The sequence below is a fragment of the Pelodiscus sinensis genome, chromosome 2 (genome assembly GCF_052426305.1).
Source record: "Pelodiscus sinensis isolate ZL-2025 chromosome 2, ASM5242630v1, whole genome shotgun sequence".
NCBI lineage: Eukaryota > Metazoa > Chordata > Testudines > Trionychidae > Pelodiscus > Pelodiscus sinensis.
In genome coordinates, this window is record NC_143053.1 from 231925463 (window position 1) to 231945816 (window position 20354).

The 20354-nt window shown below is 43.3% G+C and overlaps 1 protein-coding gene across 2 annotated transcripts in view; it reads left to right on the forward strand.

The window, feature by feature from the left end:
- The window catches only part of ZEB1 (zinc finger E-box binding homeobox 1), a 208590-nt gene that overhangs the window by 184350 nt on the left and 3886 nt on the right, over positions 1-20354 (forward strand). For both annotated transcript variants that reach the window (XM_006110683.4, XM_006110684.5), the window contains exons 6-8: positions 12073-12178; positions 15406-17210; positions 19439-19619. In XM_006110683.4, the coding sequence (XP_006110745.3) occupies positions 12073-12178; positions 15406-17210; positions 19439-19619 (2092 nt within the window). The remainder of the gene's footprint in view (positions 1-12072; positions 12179-15405; positions 17211-19438; positions 19620-20354) is intronic.

A 20354-nucleotide genomic window follows, 5' to 3' on the forward strand; every position in this document is an offset into this window, starting at 1 on the left:
CCTCTCTTCAATAAGAAGCTCAACATGTTTAGTTTAATTCTATGACTATAAGGCTATATGGCTCTCATTATTTTTGAGTGCTCAAATAATAATTATAGCTTTTTTAATCCTCTCCTATTTTTGAAGTGTGGACACCAGAATAGGATACAGTATTCTAGTAATGGTCACACTAATACCATATACAGAGGTAATGTTCAGCTGGTTATAGACCATTACCCCTAATTCCTTTTTAGTGTTATTACATTCCTATCTTGTAATTGTGGACTATGTTCTTTGTTCCTACATGTATGGTCTTTCATTTGGCTGAATTAAAATACATATTATTAATATGAGTTCACTTTACCAAGCCCTCCATGTTGGTTTAACTGACTTGTCCCCATCATTTACCACTAATCCAAATTTTGTATTGTCTACAAATTTTACCAATAATGATTTTGTTGTCTTTCTTTCATTGATAAAGATATCGAATAGCATTGGGTCAAAAGCAGATCATTGTGTAACTCCCGTAGAAACACCCTTTAAATTTCCCCCATTAAAATTTCCTTTTTGAAATTAAATTTAACAAGTTTTAATCTATTTATTATGACTGACATTGATTTTTTTTGTATAGTGTTAATCTTTATCAGAATGGTATGGAGTATCAAGTTAAATGTCCCATAAAAGTATATTAGGTCAGTTACCTTTATTAACTAAATTTGTAATATCATCAAAAACTGTATACAATTTGTTAACAAGACCTATTTTTCATAAAGCCATATTGATTGGCATGAATTATGCTACCATTCTTTAAATCCTTATACAGTTTTTTCTGAGATCAGTGTCAGACTAACTGGCTTGTGATTATTCAGTGTCCTGCCCCACCTCTAAGGGCCAGCAGGGAAGTGCATCATCAAATGAAACTTGTTGTTAGGTTCCATCATTTTGCACTGGGGGCTGGCCTCCTCTGCCCTGCCACTTTGACCCAAGGCCTTGCCCCTTCCTGGAACACAGAATAGTGTAAAGAAAGGTAAATGGAGCGCTTCTGTTTACTCTTCCTCATAAGTTAAAGACCAAAGAATAGCCCATTCAAATGAAAGGCATCAGACTTAAAAATGATTGAAGGAAATACTTCTTACACAATACATAGATTAACTGCAGTGCTAAAAATACCTAGGGTCCAAAAGCTTTAGTAGGGTTTAAATATTTAGATATTTATATAGATAATAAGAGCATCACATATCAGAGGGGTAGCCGTGTTAGTCTGGATCTGCAAAAGCGACGAGGAGTCCTGTGGCACCTTATAGACTAACTGAAGTGTAGGAGCATAAGTTTTCGTGGGCAAAGACCCACTTCGTCAGATGCATGTAGTGGAAATTTCCAGAGGCAGGTATAAATATGCAGGCCAGGATCAGGCTGGAGATGACAAGGTGGATCCAATCAAGGAGGATGAGGCCCACTTCTAGCAGTTGATCTGGAGGTGTGAATTCCAAGAGAGCAGAAGCTACTTTTGTAGTTAGCAAGCCATTCACAGTCTTTGTTTAATCCAGAGTTGATTGTGTCAAACTTGAAGATGAACTGTAGCTCAGCAGTTTCTCTTTGAAGTCTGGTCCTGAAGTTTTTTTGCTGCAGGATGGCTACTTTTAGATCTGCAATTGTGTGTCCAGGAAGATTGAAGTGTTCCCCTACAGGTTTTTGTATGTTGCCATTCCTAATATCAGATTTGTGTCCATTGATTCTTTTACGTAGGGACTGTCCAGTTTGGCCGATGTATATAGCAGTGGGGCATTGTTGGCACATGATGGCATATATTACGCTGGTAGATGTGCAGGAGAATGTACCAGTGACAGTATGGCTGATCTGGTTAGGTCCTGTGATGGGGCTGCTGGTATATATATGAGGGCAGAGTTGGCACCGAGGTTTGTTGCAAGGATTGACGAAGTGGGTCTTTGCCCACGAAAGCTTATGCTCCTACACTTCAGTTAGTCTATAAGGTGCCACAGGACTCCTCGTCACTTTTGCAGATCCTAGTAGAAGGACCCCACCAAAATAAGCACAGGTGTTCCCTCTCCCTTAGTGATAACATGAGATACTCACTATTTGTGGGGGACACACCTGGAATCACACACAGAAAAGGAAAAGTGGTCTCTAAAAGAGCAATTTCTCCTCCTCAATCTTTGATTTGCCTACATTTTTTACTACTAGTCAAATCAAATTCCATAAAAACAATGACAATATGACATGCATGCATTCAACCAACCATCAGGAAGGCACATGTTCCCCTTTTCTCTATGACAGTGATAACATTCTGAAATTGGTGGATAGCTAATCACATAGTTATCTCAGTTTCTTACTTTTCAGGTATTCAGAGCACTTTGGCAGATGACATTAGGTGACATTTCTTTCTAATTTATGAATGGGAACTGAACTCCAGATCTTCCACAATATATTTTTAGTCTAGGAGTTACCAGAGGTCAATCTGTTTGGCATGGCATTCAGAGTAAGAGCATCAGGTATTGTTTCTGAGAGGGGGTTGATCCCTAATCCATAGGAAATGTATTCCTCGCCTGTTAGACAAAGGAATTTCTCAGTGCATATCCAGAACACCTTTACAGTTAAAGGCCCTCAACAAATCAAATGTGCAACAGTCTATTGCTTGCACATGGCCAACACATGCCTAATATCCCTATTTGATGAGACCTATCTTTCACCCTTTGTGAAGGCTTCCAATCTGTCCTTGCTTACTGACCCATGTTGCCAGTTGAACCCTTCATCCCAACCTCCAGAATCTGAGAGTTCCTCATTGCCTAGGGGAATAGAGATACCTTGTTTGACAGAAGTACAACACATTTTATTAAACAGTAAAAAAGAATCCACATGAAATTCTTGCCTCCACAAATGGAAGCAATATTATCTTTGGTGTAACAACCGTCAGATTTCACTGACTCGTGCACCTCTTCCCAAAGTATTGGATTATCTATCAAATTCCATTAGGTTCATTTTGCAGCAATAACAGTTTTTCATACAACCATACAGAGTTTTGTACTCTTCCCTCAACCAAGTACAGCAAGATTGTTAAGAGGTTTGTCGAATACTCCTGACAAAATGAGAGATCCTACCCTGAGCTGGAACTTGTACCTAGTATTTACTTGCCTTATGAAACATCCTTTTGAGCTACAACATACATGTACTTCATTAGATTTATTAATGAAGACAGCTGCCAAAACATTCCACGGGGAAGCATCCAAGGCATGTAGTACTTCGGCACGTAGCCTCGCAATCTCCTCTGTATTGGGGCCAGCGTCGCATGCGCCACCCCTCCCTGAATTGGCGCCAGCACCACAAGGCCAGCCGGCACTGAGAGCTGAGGCCCGAGCTGGCACCATCAACAGCACCAAGAGCTGAGCTGGCACCAAAGGGACATGCGGCACCGAGAGCAGTGGCGTGGGGCAAGCTGACACCGAAGGCTCAAGTGGCACCGGGTGCAGCGCTGAGACCCGAGCTGGCACCAAGACCCAAAGCAGCACCGAGGGTGGAGGCGGCATGGAGAATGGCACGAAACACAAGCTGGCACCGAGAATGGATACGGCACCGAGAGATGAAGCTGCACCGACTGACCGGAAAGACTCATCCATTTACTCAGCACTGGAGCCTGTTACTGTGACACCTGGGCCTTCAGTTGTACACCCGGCACCGACATCACCAGTGCCCAGATCACCGTCTATAGACTGGGGCATATCAGACATGGTCTCAGTGTTATCCGCACTGGCTAGGCCTATACCCGTGGCTCCTCCTCCACCATCAAGGCCCACCTTGCCAACCAAGGCACAGACGAAGATTCGGCATGTGCGTACACCATTGCCCAGCCCTGATAGGGCTGTGTTTTCTCCTGAGCCTTCCTCTTCTCCACATCATTGTATAGAGAGGCATGATCATAGGCGCTACAGATTGCCACCATGGCGCTACTGGAGATCCCCACAGAGATCCCGCATGCCTCCACGATGCCATCGTTCATACCGTTCCTGATCTCCTTCTCATTACATAATATGATCGGGATTTTCAGTGTCCCCACCACGCTCATGCTATTTCCGCTATAGGAATGTGAGTTCTTATTCTCCTCGACGCTCCCCACATCGCCACCATGGTAGTCATTATACCTACTACTTCCGGGACTCTACACGCTCCTATAGTGCTGCTTGCTCACTGTCTGTCTCACCAGAGCATTCTCAATCTCATTCGCCACACCTTCCCACCCAGGAAATTCTCCCTCCATGGCAAGTTCCCCCAACACCCACAGGTAACGCCCCCTCAACTTCCACCCAGCTCGAGGGGGATGATAATCAGTCTCCCGTTTGTGAGGAGCAGCTCATGGACTCCCCTACCGACCAGTTGTCTTCCATGGAGACTCTTCCCCGGTAGTTGACTACAAACAATTTGAGAACTTGTTCAAAAGAGTGGCCCACTCTCAGAACTTACGTACCTCAGATGTGCCACAAAAACAACACACCCTCCTGAGGAATTTACAGCACTCAACCAAACCCAAAATTGGCTGTGCCTTTTGATGAAGCCGTTTTAGAAATATCTAACGATATCTGGCAAACTCCAGCTTCTGTGCCCCCAACGAACAAGTGCAAGGATAAAAAGTACTTTGTTGATGCCAAAGACGCAAAATTCCTGTTCACGCATCCCCAACCCAACTCCATCGTTATGGATGCAGTACAACAGAAGTTGAAAACAGCACAGGGCAGGGAAGCAAAGCTCCTAGATCTGCTGGGTAGGAAGGTTTACTCGGCCACAGCAGCCCTCAGAATGGCCAACTATTCAGCCCAGCTGGCCAATCATGATTTCGACAATTATTCCAAGTTGGTACCTCCTGTTGGAATATTTGCCCAAACCCAAGAAACAGATCCTCAAGGATACAGATCAAGTCTTCCATTCCGGGAAGGACTCACGCACCACCCTGAGGATGCTCAGGATGTACACAACGCCGTTCAGGCGTAAGAAGTTTGGCCCGTATAAACTCACTCGAGAGCACTCTGCCTGGAGATGATAGACCTGTGGCAGTTCTGTATCGAAGAGAACATCACCCAAACAGATGTCTGGACTTGGAGTCCAGAACTGCTTGTGGATCATTTCAACAGGATTTTCTCTCCAAGGCACAAGTGGTCTCTATAGTCAGAGATCCTTTAGATGATATTCTCAATGTGGGGCATCCCATGATCAACCTCTTTGTTGACAAGAGGAAACAGTACCTCAGTTCAGGCTCCCTTTCTGACTCTCCTCTGCAACTGGAAGTCAACCCTACTGTATGCATTCCCTGGTATCCTGGTTCTTCTGCAGGTCATCTCCAAATTCAAGGTAGATCAAGCCAGGCTCATCCTGATTACCCCAGCAGCACTGATTCTCAGATCTCCTTACTATGGTTCAGCCTTCCATGCTGCTTCCTCTCCTCCCTTACTACCTAATACAGGACCACGGCCACACCCTGTATGTAGCAACCCCTTGCATTTCCCTGCATTGCTACTACATGGCTGAGTGTGGAGGAGGGGCATTGCTCAGAGGCTGGATCCAAAGGTCCTAATTAACAGTAGGAACAGTTCCATTAGAATGGTCTACTTGGCAAAGTGGAAGCAATTTTTCATGTGGTCCTTGGCCTATGAGACCTATCTGGTGGAGGCTTCCATCAAGGACATCTTAGAGAACCTGTTATACCATTAGGACTGGGGCCTAGCACTCAGTTTATTGAAAATAGCAAACAGAATGTTGGGAAGCATTAAGAAATGGATAGATTATCGTAGAAAATATCATATTGCCTCTCTGTAAATCCATGGTACCCCCACTGAATTCTGCAGTTATGGTTGCCCCATTTCAAAAAAAATCTATCAGCATTGGAAAAGGTTGAGAAAAGGGCAATAAAAATGATTAGGGTATGGAATGGCTTCTGTATGAGGAAAGATTAATAAGACTGGGACTTTTCAACTTGGAAAAGAGATGACTAATGGGGCATATGATTGAGATCTATAAAAACATGACGGTGTAAAGAAAATAGGCAAAGAAATACTATTTACTCCTTATCATAACATAAGAACTAGGGGGTCACAAATGAAATCGGTAGGCAGCAGATTTAAAACAAACAAAAGGAAGCATTTCTTCATACAACCCGCAGACAACCTGTAGAACTCTTTGCCAGAGGACGTTGTGAAGGTCAAGACTATAACAGGGTTAAAAAAATTAGATGAATTCATGGAGTATATGTCTATCAATAGCTATTAGCCAGGATGGGCAGAGCTGGTATAAATAACCTTTGTTTGCCAGAAGCTGGGAATGAGCAACAGGAGAGGGATCACTTGATGATTATCCGTTCCGTTCATTCCCCGTGGGGCACCTGGTTCTGGCCACTGTCAGAAGACAGCATTACTGAACCTTTGGTCTGATCCAGTATGGCCATTCTTATAGCTCTAATGGAGCCTTCATTTGAGTCGCTTGCTTCCTGTTTGATGCCCTCGGTCACAGAAAACTGCATTCTTGATTAATATTACCTCTCCCAGGAGGTTGTAAGCATTACAGGCCCTGATCACTGGGTCTTCTCTCATGCAGCTCTCCAGGAACAAAGTGACACCCAAAATTTGTTTCCAAGGTGGTTTCTCAGTTACATTTGAAAAAGGTGGCATATTTGCCTCTGTTTTTTCCCAGGTAGAATGCCTCCTTATGTAACCCTTCTGCCAGGCCGAGTTAATAGCAGCAAGGGCCAGGTTCAGTATATAGGGATCTCCTCCAAACAATGTAATACAACACTAGCTCGAGCCCCCACCCAGTGACCTGGGAAATCTTACACACATCCCTGGGCATCTCAAAGAGGCAATTCTTCCCCTCTCGCAATCACAGAGCCTCGGTATAACAGCGAATCTTTAATAACATGAGGTAACCGACATCAGCATTAAATTGGGAAAACACCACAACTCGGATTCATAGACCAAACATGAGCAAAGACCCACCCCCCAGCCAGGAATCACCCAAATACCCCAAAAGTCCAACACCCCAAGAGTCTCTTGAGTCTAGCAACCCAAAAAGTCACCCAAAGTGCCAGTCTGACACCCCAAAAGTCTCTGACCCGGGTCAGTGCCGCCCCAGGATTCAAAAGTTCACCAGCAGAGTTTTACCATCCCAACCAGGATGGAATGGAGGGGACGGGGGTTGATACACCTTATGTGGTCCGCCAACAGCTCCGCCTCTCCATAAGTTCTGCTGCCGCCGTTAACGCAAATCACTCTACACTCCACCTGCTGTCCCGTGAGCCACTCCAGCCATCCCACAAACTGTCCTGCTCCACCAGCCGTCTCGGTCCATACCTCTGGCTGCCAGCTGGTTGTTCCTGCAGCTGCTCCACTGGCTGCCTGCTGCTACTCCTACCGGTCGTCCCCACCAGCCGCTCCGCTGGCCGTCTGCGACCGCCGGTTGTTCACGCAAACTGCTCTGCTAGTAGCTCAACAGTATAGTTTCAGGCTCCCCACAGCACACAGTGATTTCAGCTCATAGTAGATTTCAGCTCTTCAGCAATATAGCTTCAGTCTCCCCCCAGCACACAGCGATTTCAGCTCTTCAGCAAGTTCAGCTCATAGTAGAGGAGCCTCTGTGCTAGTGCACCATTGGCCCACAACAGCTCAGCAGCTTGCAACTAGACTCCTAATGGAATCTAAATTAGCTCTGATATTCCACAGTGGAGAGAGGAGGAAGAGGTGCAATTGGGGTTTTTTTTAAGGCCCTCAGCCAGGGCTCCACCACCAAGTACAAATACCTGTCCCCAGCCTCTCTGTTTGACTGGGTTTGGAACCCATGCCCCTTGATTAGCGAGTACTACTTAGTTTATGGCAAATCCCTCTGTCATAAAACAGTTCCACTATTCCACTGTCCTTGATTCACATAATCAGGGTAACAAAACTTTATCCCCCCTGCCTCAATAACAGAGAGACTGGGGATCCCACAGTGGCCAAAGTGACCATTTGAGCTGCTGTGAGCACATACTAGGTAGGGTGGGTGTGCCTATGCAAACGAGATCAGCCCTGAAATCTTTTTGTACCACTCCCCACAATTCACCACCAGATGTCAGGATAGAGCTTATCCTGACCCTGCTTACACTTAGAAGAGCAATACTTCCATTCTCTCGGGGGCTGTGTCTACACTGGCGCGTTCTTGCGCGAAAACTTGCCTCCTGTCTACGCTGGCCGCTCGTTCTTGCACCAGTAAACTGACGTTGTACTCCAGAAAATCAGGGCTTCTTGTGCGAAAACTTGTACGCTCCCTCTCAGGAATAAGCCCTCTTGTGCAAGAGCTCCTCCAGAAGAGGCTAGTGTAAACAGGCAACATGAATTTATTGCGCAAGAAGCCCCTATGGTTAAAAGGGCCATCAGAGCTTTTTTGCGCAAGAGAGCGTCTACACTGGCTTGGATTCTCTTAGGCAAAAGCACATCTCTTGCACAAAAGCACATGCCAGTGTAGACACTCTCTTCTGTAATTGTTTTTCCAGAAGAGTTCTTTGCGCGAGAAGCTGCCAGTGTAGATGTAGCCTAGCTGTTAGACACTGTCTAGCCTTCCCTCTGAGCAGCACTGAACAGTTTCATGCTTTGCTTTGCCTGTTATCATAGGAGGACTACTTGAAAGGACAAGTGGTCTCTGTCATGAGTGTATCTCAATAAATATTACTTTGCATCAAGACTGCTTAAGAGATAGAATTGGCCATACCACCTTGTCAGAAACAGGTAGATTCACTGAGAACATGAGCAACATCAGTGGCTTTCTTCAATGACATGTCCATATTGGATATTTATAGGGTGACCACTTGGTCCCTGATTCACACTTTTTCAGACCATTATGCAATCACTGCTTCTTTCAGGGTCGAAACTTATGTTGAAGAATGGTTCTGCAATCCTTAGGTAGACTTCAAGGCCAGCCTCCAATTGGGGAAATTACTTGCTAGTCATCTACTTGGAATACACATCTGCATCTGCTTGAAGGAGAAACAGTCATGTACTATGGTTCTTTGACATGTGTTTCACACATGTATTCTGTGACCCAGGATTCTGCCTCCTCATGTAGCCAGGGGAAGGACTGAGGGCATGAAGAGTGAGCACCACCTCTCTACATGTACTGCTAAGCAAAAGTCTTTGACTCTGACACATGGGATGGGCACTAATGATGTGAAAATGCCTGTAAATAAGTAACTGTGCAACAACTGAAAATTTCAGCAGTTACACACGGGGTGGCAGTCAGCTCTCTGGGAGCCAGTGGGTGCAGAGAGCCAGCTTTTAAGCCTGCTCCCCATGTGTACCTGGCTTCTGCATGTAACCACAAATATTAACTGATGAGCCCAGTCTCATCAATTAACTGTGCATACCGTTGCCTGTATCACATCTCAAAGAACCACATTTACAGTAAGTAACCATTTTTTCTTCTGCAAAAGATTCCACAAAGAACTGCACTCTTTCAAAACAGATGCTATTCTTAATGGGTTGAAACCACAGGTGACTACCTGAAGCCCAGAAGCGTGAGATTAAAATAAGCTACAGTTATCTTAATGATATGGAAGTACAAATGCTATGGAGTACAAAGCATGTGGAGTACAAAGCAGAAAATCATATTCTCTCCAAGACCCATGAAGGAAGGGTTTGAAGAAGAGGATTCATAGTTTGACAGATTCAAAGGCTGGATGGAACTACCACTACCATCCAGCCTGATCCCAAGACCCCATATTACACATATGGGCTGCAGAAAAACACTTAATCTTAATTTAAAAATTCCAAGCAGTGGTTAGCTCCATAGGTAAACTATTAATATGTTTAATCCTCCTCACTGCCAGGAAATTGTATCTTACCTCAAAATTTGAATTTGTCCCAATTTTAACATTAAGCCATTTGGATTTTGTTGTACCTTTATCAGCAAATTGAAAAGCCCACAATCATGATCCTTCATCCTTTATAGGTAACTATACACCTGAATCAAATCACCTCTCAAACTTCTCTTCAATAAGCTGAGGAAGTTGAGCACTGTGAGCCTCACTTTGTAAGTCTTGATTTCCAGCTCCTAGATAATTTTTGTAGCTCTCCCTTCAACTCTTTCCAGTATTTCCATGTCCTCCTTAAAGCTAAAGTGTCATCAGCCAGTATTTGCAAAGAACCAAGGGCAGATGAACAACACAGTGTGAAATAGTATTGTGAAGCCTCAAATAGAATATCTTTTACAGTTGCTAGCAAAATATATAGCTGCATCTAAACGGTGGTGTTAGAGAATCATTGGTCTAATTTTTTTTAAAAAATAAGTTTGCTGCAAATATGTTTTATATAATAAACTAACTCAGTTTGCTCTCGGAGTAAATGTTCCTTTCCTCTCTTTCTTACCTTTTTATGTTGAGGATTAAACAGCTCTGACTATATTTTCCAAAATAATATACTTGATCAGTGTTTAAATATACAGGCTGGACATCTCTGGTCTGGTACACTCAGGGCCTGACCAGTACCGAACAAGGAGATTTGCCAGACCGGGGAAGTCCCTCCCCTAAGGGCCATTGCTGCCCTGCTAACCCCAGACTAGGGCTCCAGCCCAGTCCTCCTGCTGCCCCAGCACCCTCAGGGCTCTCTAGCTGTCACTGGCTCAGCTGCTGCCAGGTCCAGTGCTCCCTGAGTCTGCGGCCGGGGCTGAAACTCTGCAGCTGCCTGGCTCTGGGGCTGGGGCTGGAGCCAGAACTCTGGGGCTGGGGCCGGAGTTCCCTAGCTGCCACTGGGGCTGGACCTCCCTGGCTGTGGAGCTCCAGCCCTGTTCTGGCCTCAGCGTCAGCCAGGAAGTTCTAGTCCTGTTCCCAGCCATGGAGCTCCGGCTCTGGCCCTGGTGCTGGCTGCGGAGCCCCAGCCTTGCTGTGGAGTGAGGCAGCTGCAGAGCTCCAGTCCCGGCAGTAGCCAGGGAGTTCCACAGCTGTGGCTGGAACGAGAGCTCCCTGCCTACTGCTGGAGCTGGAGCTCCCTGTATGCTGGGGCCATAATGGAGCCAGAGCTATGCATCCAGTGCTGGAGTTCCCTGACCATGGCTGGGCCAGAACTCCTCGCTGCATCACCTGCTCCCCTCTCCCTCGACACGGGACTCTCAGCTGAGTCGCCAGCCCCCTACCATGCTCCTGCCCTGTCGCCAGACCTCCCTGTTCCTGGGCTCTCTGGTCCAGGATCGTCAGTGATTCTTCCAGACCACACATGTTGTCAGATGAGAGAGTCCTGGTTTAGGGAGGTAACCCTGTATATATCAACTAAAATAAAGGTGTATTTATTTAAACTTATCCTTCTTGGCCTTTGCTTCTTTAAAAGAATTGTAATGAAAATAAGGGTAAAATTATGAAAATACTTCAATTTCATAATGTTATCACAAGACAAGGCATAATGAAAAGATAGTTAAGTGGCTTCAATACCATTATTAACAAGTATGAATGTTAGGTGTTTGAGGAATCAATTTGTTATATTGCATATTTTAATGTAAACTTTTTGCATTTGTTTTGAGAAAAAAACGTGACTGAGAATGCCTTTGTTGTTACTGAACCATCTTCTCTTCAGCAATTGTGTGGTGCCATTACATAAAGAATCTAAGTCCCAACAGTAAGAGCCAGAAGCATGTAAATGGAAAAATCAAGTCAACTGATTAAATGTTAAACTATCTTTAAATGCTTTAATGTTTCTTTCTTGTATTCCATATCTCTTGGATGATATTTACATGATATTTACAAACAGAAAAGGAAATATTTTACTAATAGTTCTTAAGTATGTAACTTGACTGTATTCCCCTTACCTGAAATTAGGTTAGAGAACATTTTTTTTAACTGTACCAAATACACAACACTTATTTATATGGCTCCATTTTCTAACATGTCAGCTGATCTGTTTCCTTTTTTTTTATAAGTAACCCATACAGCCCCCAATTCCACAAAATGATGATTGACTTTTTCAGTTTTGAATTATATCTTCTATGCTGAAATTTGAAATACGTGCGGTTTTCCTTACGCTATTTGTTCATTACATTTGAACTCCTTTGTGCTCTGAATGAATTTCAGATTTTCTCTTACAGAGACATGTGACTCAGTCCAGTGGTAATCGAAAATTCAAGTGCACTGAATGTGGAAAAGCTTTCAAATACAAACATCACCTAAAGGAGCATCTACGAATCCATAGCGGTAAATTTTTCATGTCTTGATATATTAAAAGAACATTATGTTTACTCTGTATTGCTTTGTTATAAAAGCAGTTTTGTAATTATAAGTTTAAAATGTAAAATTTATATTTTATTTTTGGAGGCACTGTAAATTCTGGCCCCAGTACTCAGCTGTGCTCATGGAACTTGCAGCGCAACTCAAGAGGGTTTGCAAAAGTGTGTTTAAGTTGAGTCATTAAGCAAACCTTCAGCTGTGGTGGTAGAGTTCTGGCATGTGTAAAAGCACAGATGATGGGAAAGAATTTGGGTGTGATTTGTGCATGGTATATGTATGTGTATATTTTTAACGTTAAAAAGCGAGCAGTCTTTGCCTTTCATGTTGTACCTCTTTCCCTTGTTCTTTGTTGTACACCTTTCCTCTGTCCTTTGCTTGTTTATCTTTTTCAATTGTATCATTTTTCTGTGTTTGTAGAATACCTAGCATGTTGTGATCACTAATAGAAACAAATAATTTATAGTAATAATAATAAATATGATTGCCAGCCACCTACCTACCTTTTATTGCACTGGTCTATAGCACCATACAAGGATAGTAGCAATGAAATAATGCTCCAAGCAAAGAAGGTGATAGTACCCAAGATTTTTGTAGATTCTCATCTCTGCCTTAGAGATGTTACAATGTATTCAGTGTTGAATTATATCTTCTATGCTGAAATTTGAAATACATGAAGTTAATTTTGGTCATTTAAAATTATCCCCTACTCCTCTTGTTTACCCATTGAAGACAGACCAAAAAGAAGTAGAAATGAAGGTTTCACTTTACCCTTTTCTAATATTTTGCCATCTGAAACAAAGAAGCAGCATTTGAGAGAGCTCTGGGTTTTTTTTCCCATCTGAGTACATGTTCTGTGCTTCCCTTTTGTTTCCTTTCCCAACTAACAACACTTCATCTCCTCACTCTCAATGCTAACTCTGTCTGTTGGTGGAAGAGCCTGCGCTGGCACTCTTCTATCCCTGAAAAGAAGCAGAACTATCAGCTTATTCTCCTATCAGCTATGTTAAGAAATCAGTGCTGCCTCTGGGCTTGACCACCATGTTGGCTAGATTGTAAGGAAGCTGTACAACTGATGTTCATCTCCGACACATGTATATCTTGTGTGTGTGCTCTCTTTCCCTTTACTTTGATGTATCTATTTGAATATAGTTATGGGTAGATAGATGGCTAAATAGTGTTTGTGTGCTTTTGTAATGCTGACCGGTGGAACAGAACCTGGGACCTCTGGTGCTTTGTTCATGAGTCTCTACCACTTGAGCTAAAAGCCAGCTGCCTTTCAGCTAAGGCAGTAGAGGAAACTCACTCTTTCTCTCTGTAAGTGGTCTAAGTGCCACTACATGGGATAATGAACTACACCCAGTAGGTTTGAGGGTTACATTTACTCCCATAAAAAATTATAGGACATTACCTCACCATTTATTATGTTTATATTACAGGCAGTCCCCGGGTTACGTACAAGATAGGGACTGTAGATTTGTTCTTAAGTTGAATCTGTATGTAAGTCGGAACTGGCGTCCAGATTCAGCCGCTGCTGAAACTGACCAGCGGCTGACTACAAGAAGCCCGAGCCAGAGTTGCTCTGCCCTGGGCTTCCTGGAATCAGCCGCTGATCAGTTTCAACAGGCTGAATCTGGACGCCAGTTCGGACTTACATATAGATTCAACTTAAGAACCCCAGACATCCCCAAGTCAGCTGCTGCTGCTGAAACTGATCAGCGGCTGATTCCAGGAAGCCTGGGGCAGAGCAACTCTGCCTCGGGCTTCCTGTAGTCAGCGCTGGTCAGTTTCAGCAGCGGCTGACTTGAGGACGCCTGGGGCAGAGCAGCTGGGGTGCTGCTGGGTTGCTCCAGTAGCACCGCTCCTCAGCGCTACTGGAGCAACCCAACAGCACCCCAGCTGCTCTGCCCCAGGCGTCCTGATTCAGCCGCTGCTGAAACTGACCAGCAGCGACTGAATCAGGATGCCTGGGGCAGAGCAGCTGGGGTGCTGCTGGGTTGGTCCAGTAGCACGCAGAGCGGCGCTGCGGGACCAACCGGCAGCGCCCCAGCTGCTCTACCACAGGCTGGAGAAAAGCCTAGTCTGCTGGGGGGCGAGCGCACTAGCTGCGCGCCCCCCCCAGCAGACCAGGGAGACGCGGGCGGCGGACCGAGATGCAGCGCAGTCCCGCCGCTCGGGTCCTCCTCAGCTTTGCTCTGCGTCTCCCTGGTCTGCTAGTCTCCAGCAGACCAGGGAGACGCGGAGCAAAGCCGCGGAGCACGCGGGCAGCGGGACAGCCCAGACACGCCGTGGCTGTCCCGCTGCCGGCGTCCTCTGAGGCTTTGCTCCCCATCTCCCTGGTCTGCTGGTCTCCAGCAGACCAGGGAGACATGGAGCAAAGCCGCGGAGCACGCGGGCAGCGGGACAGCCCAGACACGCCGCGGCTGTCCCGCTGCCGGCGTCCTCCAAGTAGACCAGCAGACCAGGAAGATGGGGAGCAAAGCCTCGGAGGACGCTGGCAGTGGGACAGCCACGGCGCGTCTGGGCTTTCCCGCTGCCCGCGTGCTCCGCGGCTTTGCTCCGCGTCTCCCTGGTTTGCTGGGGGGGGGGGCTTCACAGGGAGACCAGGGAGATGCGGAGCAGCTTTTCTCGCCCCGGAGGACGCGGGCGGCCGGACCAGGGCACATCTAGGCGTCCCGCCGCTCCCGTCTTCCGGGGCGAAAAAAAACCCGTTTGCAACTGCGGATCTCACATAAGTTGGATCCGCGTAACTTGGGGACTGCCTGTAGTTATTTTCTTTGGATTTTGTCATTGTTTTAGTGTCCTGCTTTATCATTTTCTGGAGTATTTTATATTCGCTACCATGGAAACAAAGTTATTTTGGGGGAAACTTAATGAAGTCTCTTATATAGTATAAAGACAGATTATATGTTGGTTAGATGCTTAAACCAAGGTTTGGGAAATGCCAAATTTTAATATGGCCAAATGGAGCCTGATCTATTTCTAGTGCACGCACAATTTGCATTGAAATTCATGAAAGAAATGCCTGATTAAACATGCCACCTTTGTGCCTATCTATATTGTTTAATTGAGTATAAGGGATTTGTTATCGAAGTCATGTCTGGGGCCGTTTGAGAGGAGAGAGATTATTTTCTCATTATTGTAGTGTGATAAAGATGCACTCTAACCTAATCAGCTCTCATTTATGTTTTTTTTAGGAGAGAAGCCATATGAGTGCCCAAACTGCAAGAAGCGTTTTTCCCATTCTGGTTCATATAGCTCACACATAAGCAGCAAGAAATGTATTAGTTTGATGCCCGTGAATGGTCGAGCACGGTCAGGGCTCAAGACATCTCAGTGCTCCTCCCCTTCCCTTTCCGCATCACCAGGTAGCCCAGCAAGACCACAGATACGGCAAAAGATAGAAAACAAGCCCTTACAAGAACAACTTCCCATTAACCAAATTAAAACTGAACCTGTGGATTATGAATTTAAGCCCATAGTAGTTGCTTCAGGAATCAACTGTTCAACCCCTTTGCAAAATGGGGTTTTTACTAGTGGTAGCCCATTACAGGCAACCAGTTCTCCTCAGGGTGTGGTACAAGCTGTTGTTCTACCAACAGTAGGTCTCGTGTCTCCCATAAGCATCAACTTAAGTGACATTCAAAATGTACTTAAAGTGGCAGTAGACAGTAATGTAATAAGGCAAGTATTGGAAAACAATCATGCTAATCTTGCATCCAAAGAACAAGAAACAATCAGCACTGCATCCATACAACAAGCTGGTCATTCCCTCATATCAGCTATAAGTCTTCCTTTGGTTGATCAAGATGGGACAACCAAAATTATCATCAACTACAGTTTGGAGCAACCTAGTCAGCTTCAGGTTGTTCCACAGAATCTGAAAAAAGAAAATTCTGTTCCCACAAACAGTTGCAAAAGTGAAAAATTACCAGAAGATCTTACAGTGAAATCAGAGAAAGACAAGAACTTTGAAGGAGAGACTAATGATAGCACTTGCCTGCTTTGTGATGACTGTCCAGGAGATCTTAATGCACTTCAAGAATTAAAGCACTATGATCCCAAAAATCCCACTCAGCTTCCTCAGCTTAGTGAAACAGAAGTTGAGAAGTCGGAATCCCCTGTTCTATCAGATACAGGGGAGAGCAACTTATCTCCTGGCCAGCCACCTTTAAAAAATCTTTTATCTCTTCTAAAAGCTTATTATGCATTAAATGCACAACCAAGTGCAGAAGAGCTTTCAAAAATTGCTGATTCTGTAAACCTACCACTGGATGTGGTAAAAAAGTGGTTTGAAAAAATGCAAGCTGGTCAGATTTCTGTACAGTCTTCTGGACCATCGTCCCCTGAACAGGGCAAACTAAGTAATCCTACAGATAATGATAATCAAGCAGGACCTACAAATCCAAGTGAATCCCACAACTCCTCCAGTAATTCACAAAACTCCCTCAAGATAATTAAGACTTTATCAGTGGGATTGACCCTGAATGATTCACAAAATAACACGCCACCCCCATCACCACTAAATCTCTCTTCATCCAGAAATTCACAGGGTTATATGTACACAACGGAGGGTGTACCAGAAGAGCCACAAATAGAACCTCTTGACCTTTCGCTACCAAAGCAACATGGAGAAATATTGGAAAGATCTACCATAACTAGTGTTTACCAGAACAGTGTTTATTCTGTCCAAGAAGAGCCTTTGAACTTGACTTGTGCAAAAAAAGAACCACAAAAGGACAGCAGTATTACAGACTCTGAACCTGTTGTAAATGTAATCCCACCAAGTGCCAACCCCATAAACATTGCTATACCTACAGTCGCTACCCAGTTACCCACAATTGTTGCCATTGCTGACCAGAACAGTGTTCCATGCTTAAGAGCTCTAGCTGCCAATAAGCAAACCATTCTGATTCCACAGGTGGCTTATACATATTCAACTACCGTTAGCCCTGCAGTTCAAGAAACACCACCAAAACAGATCCATCCTAATGGAAATCAGGTACCTAACCTTGTGTGTATTCTTCTAGGTACTGGTGTAAAGGTAACAGAGAGGTAGCCGTGTTAGTCTTATCTTGGTAAAAGAAAAAAAGCAGTCATGTAGCACTTTAAAGACTAATAAGATGGTTTATTAGGTGATGAGCTATCGTGGGGTAGACCCACTTCTTCAGATCATATTCTGAAAGTGAAATGGTGTGACCATTATATAACAGAGGGATACAATGAAGAAGTAAACAAATTATACAGTAACAAATCAGCTACATATTATAGGTGGGGGCGAGAGGACGAGGGAGAGACAAGGAAGGAGGAAATTGCTTATCATAAGAGTCATTTAAGTGGCTAAACTGAAGTTACTATGAATATCAAAAGGTGGAGGGGGCTGTTTTTATAATGTGTAAGGTAATTATCATCTAAATTAAGGCCCATTTGCAACATGTTGAATTTTAGCATAAATAAAAGTTCTGAAGTTTCCCTCTGTATCTGGTGTTAAAGTCTCTTTGAAGTAATGATAGAGATGCAGCCATGTTAGTCTGGTCTAGCTGAAACAAAAGAAAGGACTATGCAGCACTTTAAAGACTAACAAGATGGTTTATTAGGTGAGGAGCTTGAAGTAAGACATGTTGTCAGGTCTTTAAGGGTATGACCAGTTTGGTTGAAATGTCAGCTAACAGGTTTCTCTGTGTGGAGATGTCTGATTTGTGAGCATTAATTCTCTGGCGAAGTGACTGAGAAGTGTGGCATTATACTGGTCATTATTTTTATTAAACTAAGAAACACTTTAATGGTAAAAGAAGAAAAACCAAAATTGGTTAAAATAGTATTTAAATTGCTGATATATTTATTTTGGTTGCATCCTAATACATGGATGTTGGAAGTTATTGTAACTTTTTTTTATTTGAAACCAAGCTGCAACATATAGAGACTAAATAGTTGTGTCAGATTTTCAAGACTAGTTTTCAAATCCAAATAATAGATGCAGTATATAATTACAAATTCTGGTACCCGTGGTTATAAACCAATGGCTCCCAGTCCCCTCCAAAAATAAAGTAGGAGACTGTGTGGGACATCCTGACACTCCGCTTTTGGAGACCCTTCTTTCCCCCCTCCCTCTCCCCGACCCCCCGCCCCATGTCAGCTCCCTCCGCCAGTATTATCGTGATCAGGTGGGTAATTGAACGCTTCCTGTACCATAATGGAACCTGAAATAAAACTCAAACAGAATTTGTGCTTGCCCCTTACATGTGTCATTGATGTACACTGCTCTCTTTCTACCTCTATAAATGTCAGAATCAATCCCATTCATAGTCATACACCTATTATTGAGGTAGGAACAGAGCCAAATTTTAAAAAAAGGATACATGGAAGGGATAAGATCTTTTCTTGCTTGAATCCTTTTAAGAAGGGTTGGAAGCTAATGTAAACTCTTTCCTGTACAGTTGGAAACAGGCCAGGCTGGGTTTGGACTGACACAAGGTACGTGTGTGTTTGTTTCATATTTCACTCATGCATTTTGAGGTAGCTAATACATATTTTATTTGGATTTGAAAACTGGTGCCAAAAATCTAATACATTGTGGTGTTTGTGACTTGCTGATACCATTAAAATATTCTTTTATGCTTCCTGAGAATTAATTTAACAGATGAATCATCTGGGGCTACAATAAGAGTATTGTGGTATTATAGGTACAGTTTTTTGTTCATGGAATAGTCGCATTCCCTTTCTAGTTTAGTTTACATTTTTGTAACAGAATTATGGGAAGGAAGATAGCCAGTTTTGCAGAATTTAACACTAATATTAGTATATTATTAATTTCCGTAAAATTGGTGTAACATTTAGATGCAGATGGTGCATCTTGATATTCCACATTCCCATGTCCTTTTCTGTAGCTTTTCATTCTATAGTCTCCTTTCCCTCCCTTATCCAGCTCTTACTTGGTATGTCTGTGCTCCTCTAAAGCTTAGCGTGAAGCCAGATTTTAAAACTCAAACATTGCAATTCTGCTAAGTACTGGTTTTCAAGGCCTTCTAGTTTTAGCATATCAGGAATGTTAGTGTTACGAAGATGGAGCATTTTCTTGACTATGTAATTGATAGAATTAAACAGTGGTTTTAGTCTACTTATTGAAATTAAGTGAAGTTACGAATAAAACTCCAGGATATAATTTATAATCTTGCCTACTGTGTCCATGAAATTTGCACTAGGTTTAATATTTGTATGTAATTTTCTTAGGATGAAAGGCAAGATACTAGTTCAGAAGGAGTCTCAAATGTGGAAGATCAAAATGATTCTGATTCAACACCACCTAAAAAGAAGATGCGAAAGACAGAAAATGGGATGTATGCTTGTGATTTATGTGATAAAATATTCCAAAAGAGCAGTTCACTATTGAGACATAAGTATGAACACACAGGTATGTCATAGTAAATATAGGTTTTAAAATAGTTTCCTTATTTTAATTTATTGGATTCCATGCTTCAAAAAGAGCATATAATATGTCAATGGTTGGAGGTTAGAAAAGAAAATAATAACTTTGATTGTCATTGTGGCTCAATGCACACCTATTTCAGTAAACCTACATTTTTTATGTTTATTCAATTTTCGTTGTAATTCCAGGAAGTTCTTGTTATATTTTTATATGCAAATACCTTAAATGATCAGGCATCTCTTCTCCATCTGGATCATGCTCATCTGACAGCCCTTCTAATTAGGGACTCATTTCCCACCCTCCAGCTCACACTGCTGCCTTTATTATCATTATTTATTATTTTCTCACAAAGCAGCTTGTACGTGTGAGAAGCTTTACATTTAACTAAAAGGCAATGTCCCTGCTCCCAGGTATTTTACAATCTAAGAGTCTAATCTAAAATCATTTGGAAATCAGTGGGAGACTTCAGTATGCTTTGCCGGAGGGGACTCGGGTTCAGGTGTGGCGTCTAGGAGGGAGTAGACTCCTTTCTTAATCACCCAGTCTTTCACTTTGAGATATGTCATAATCAGATTTTACATGGATTTATTTCAATCTATTATTATTTTGAGCTGTTAAATTATCTAAATATTTAGATAGTTAAGTCCAAAGCAAACTGCAAAGAGTTACGAAGTGGTCTCACAAAACAAGGTGACTGAACAACAAAATGACAGATGAAAT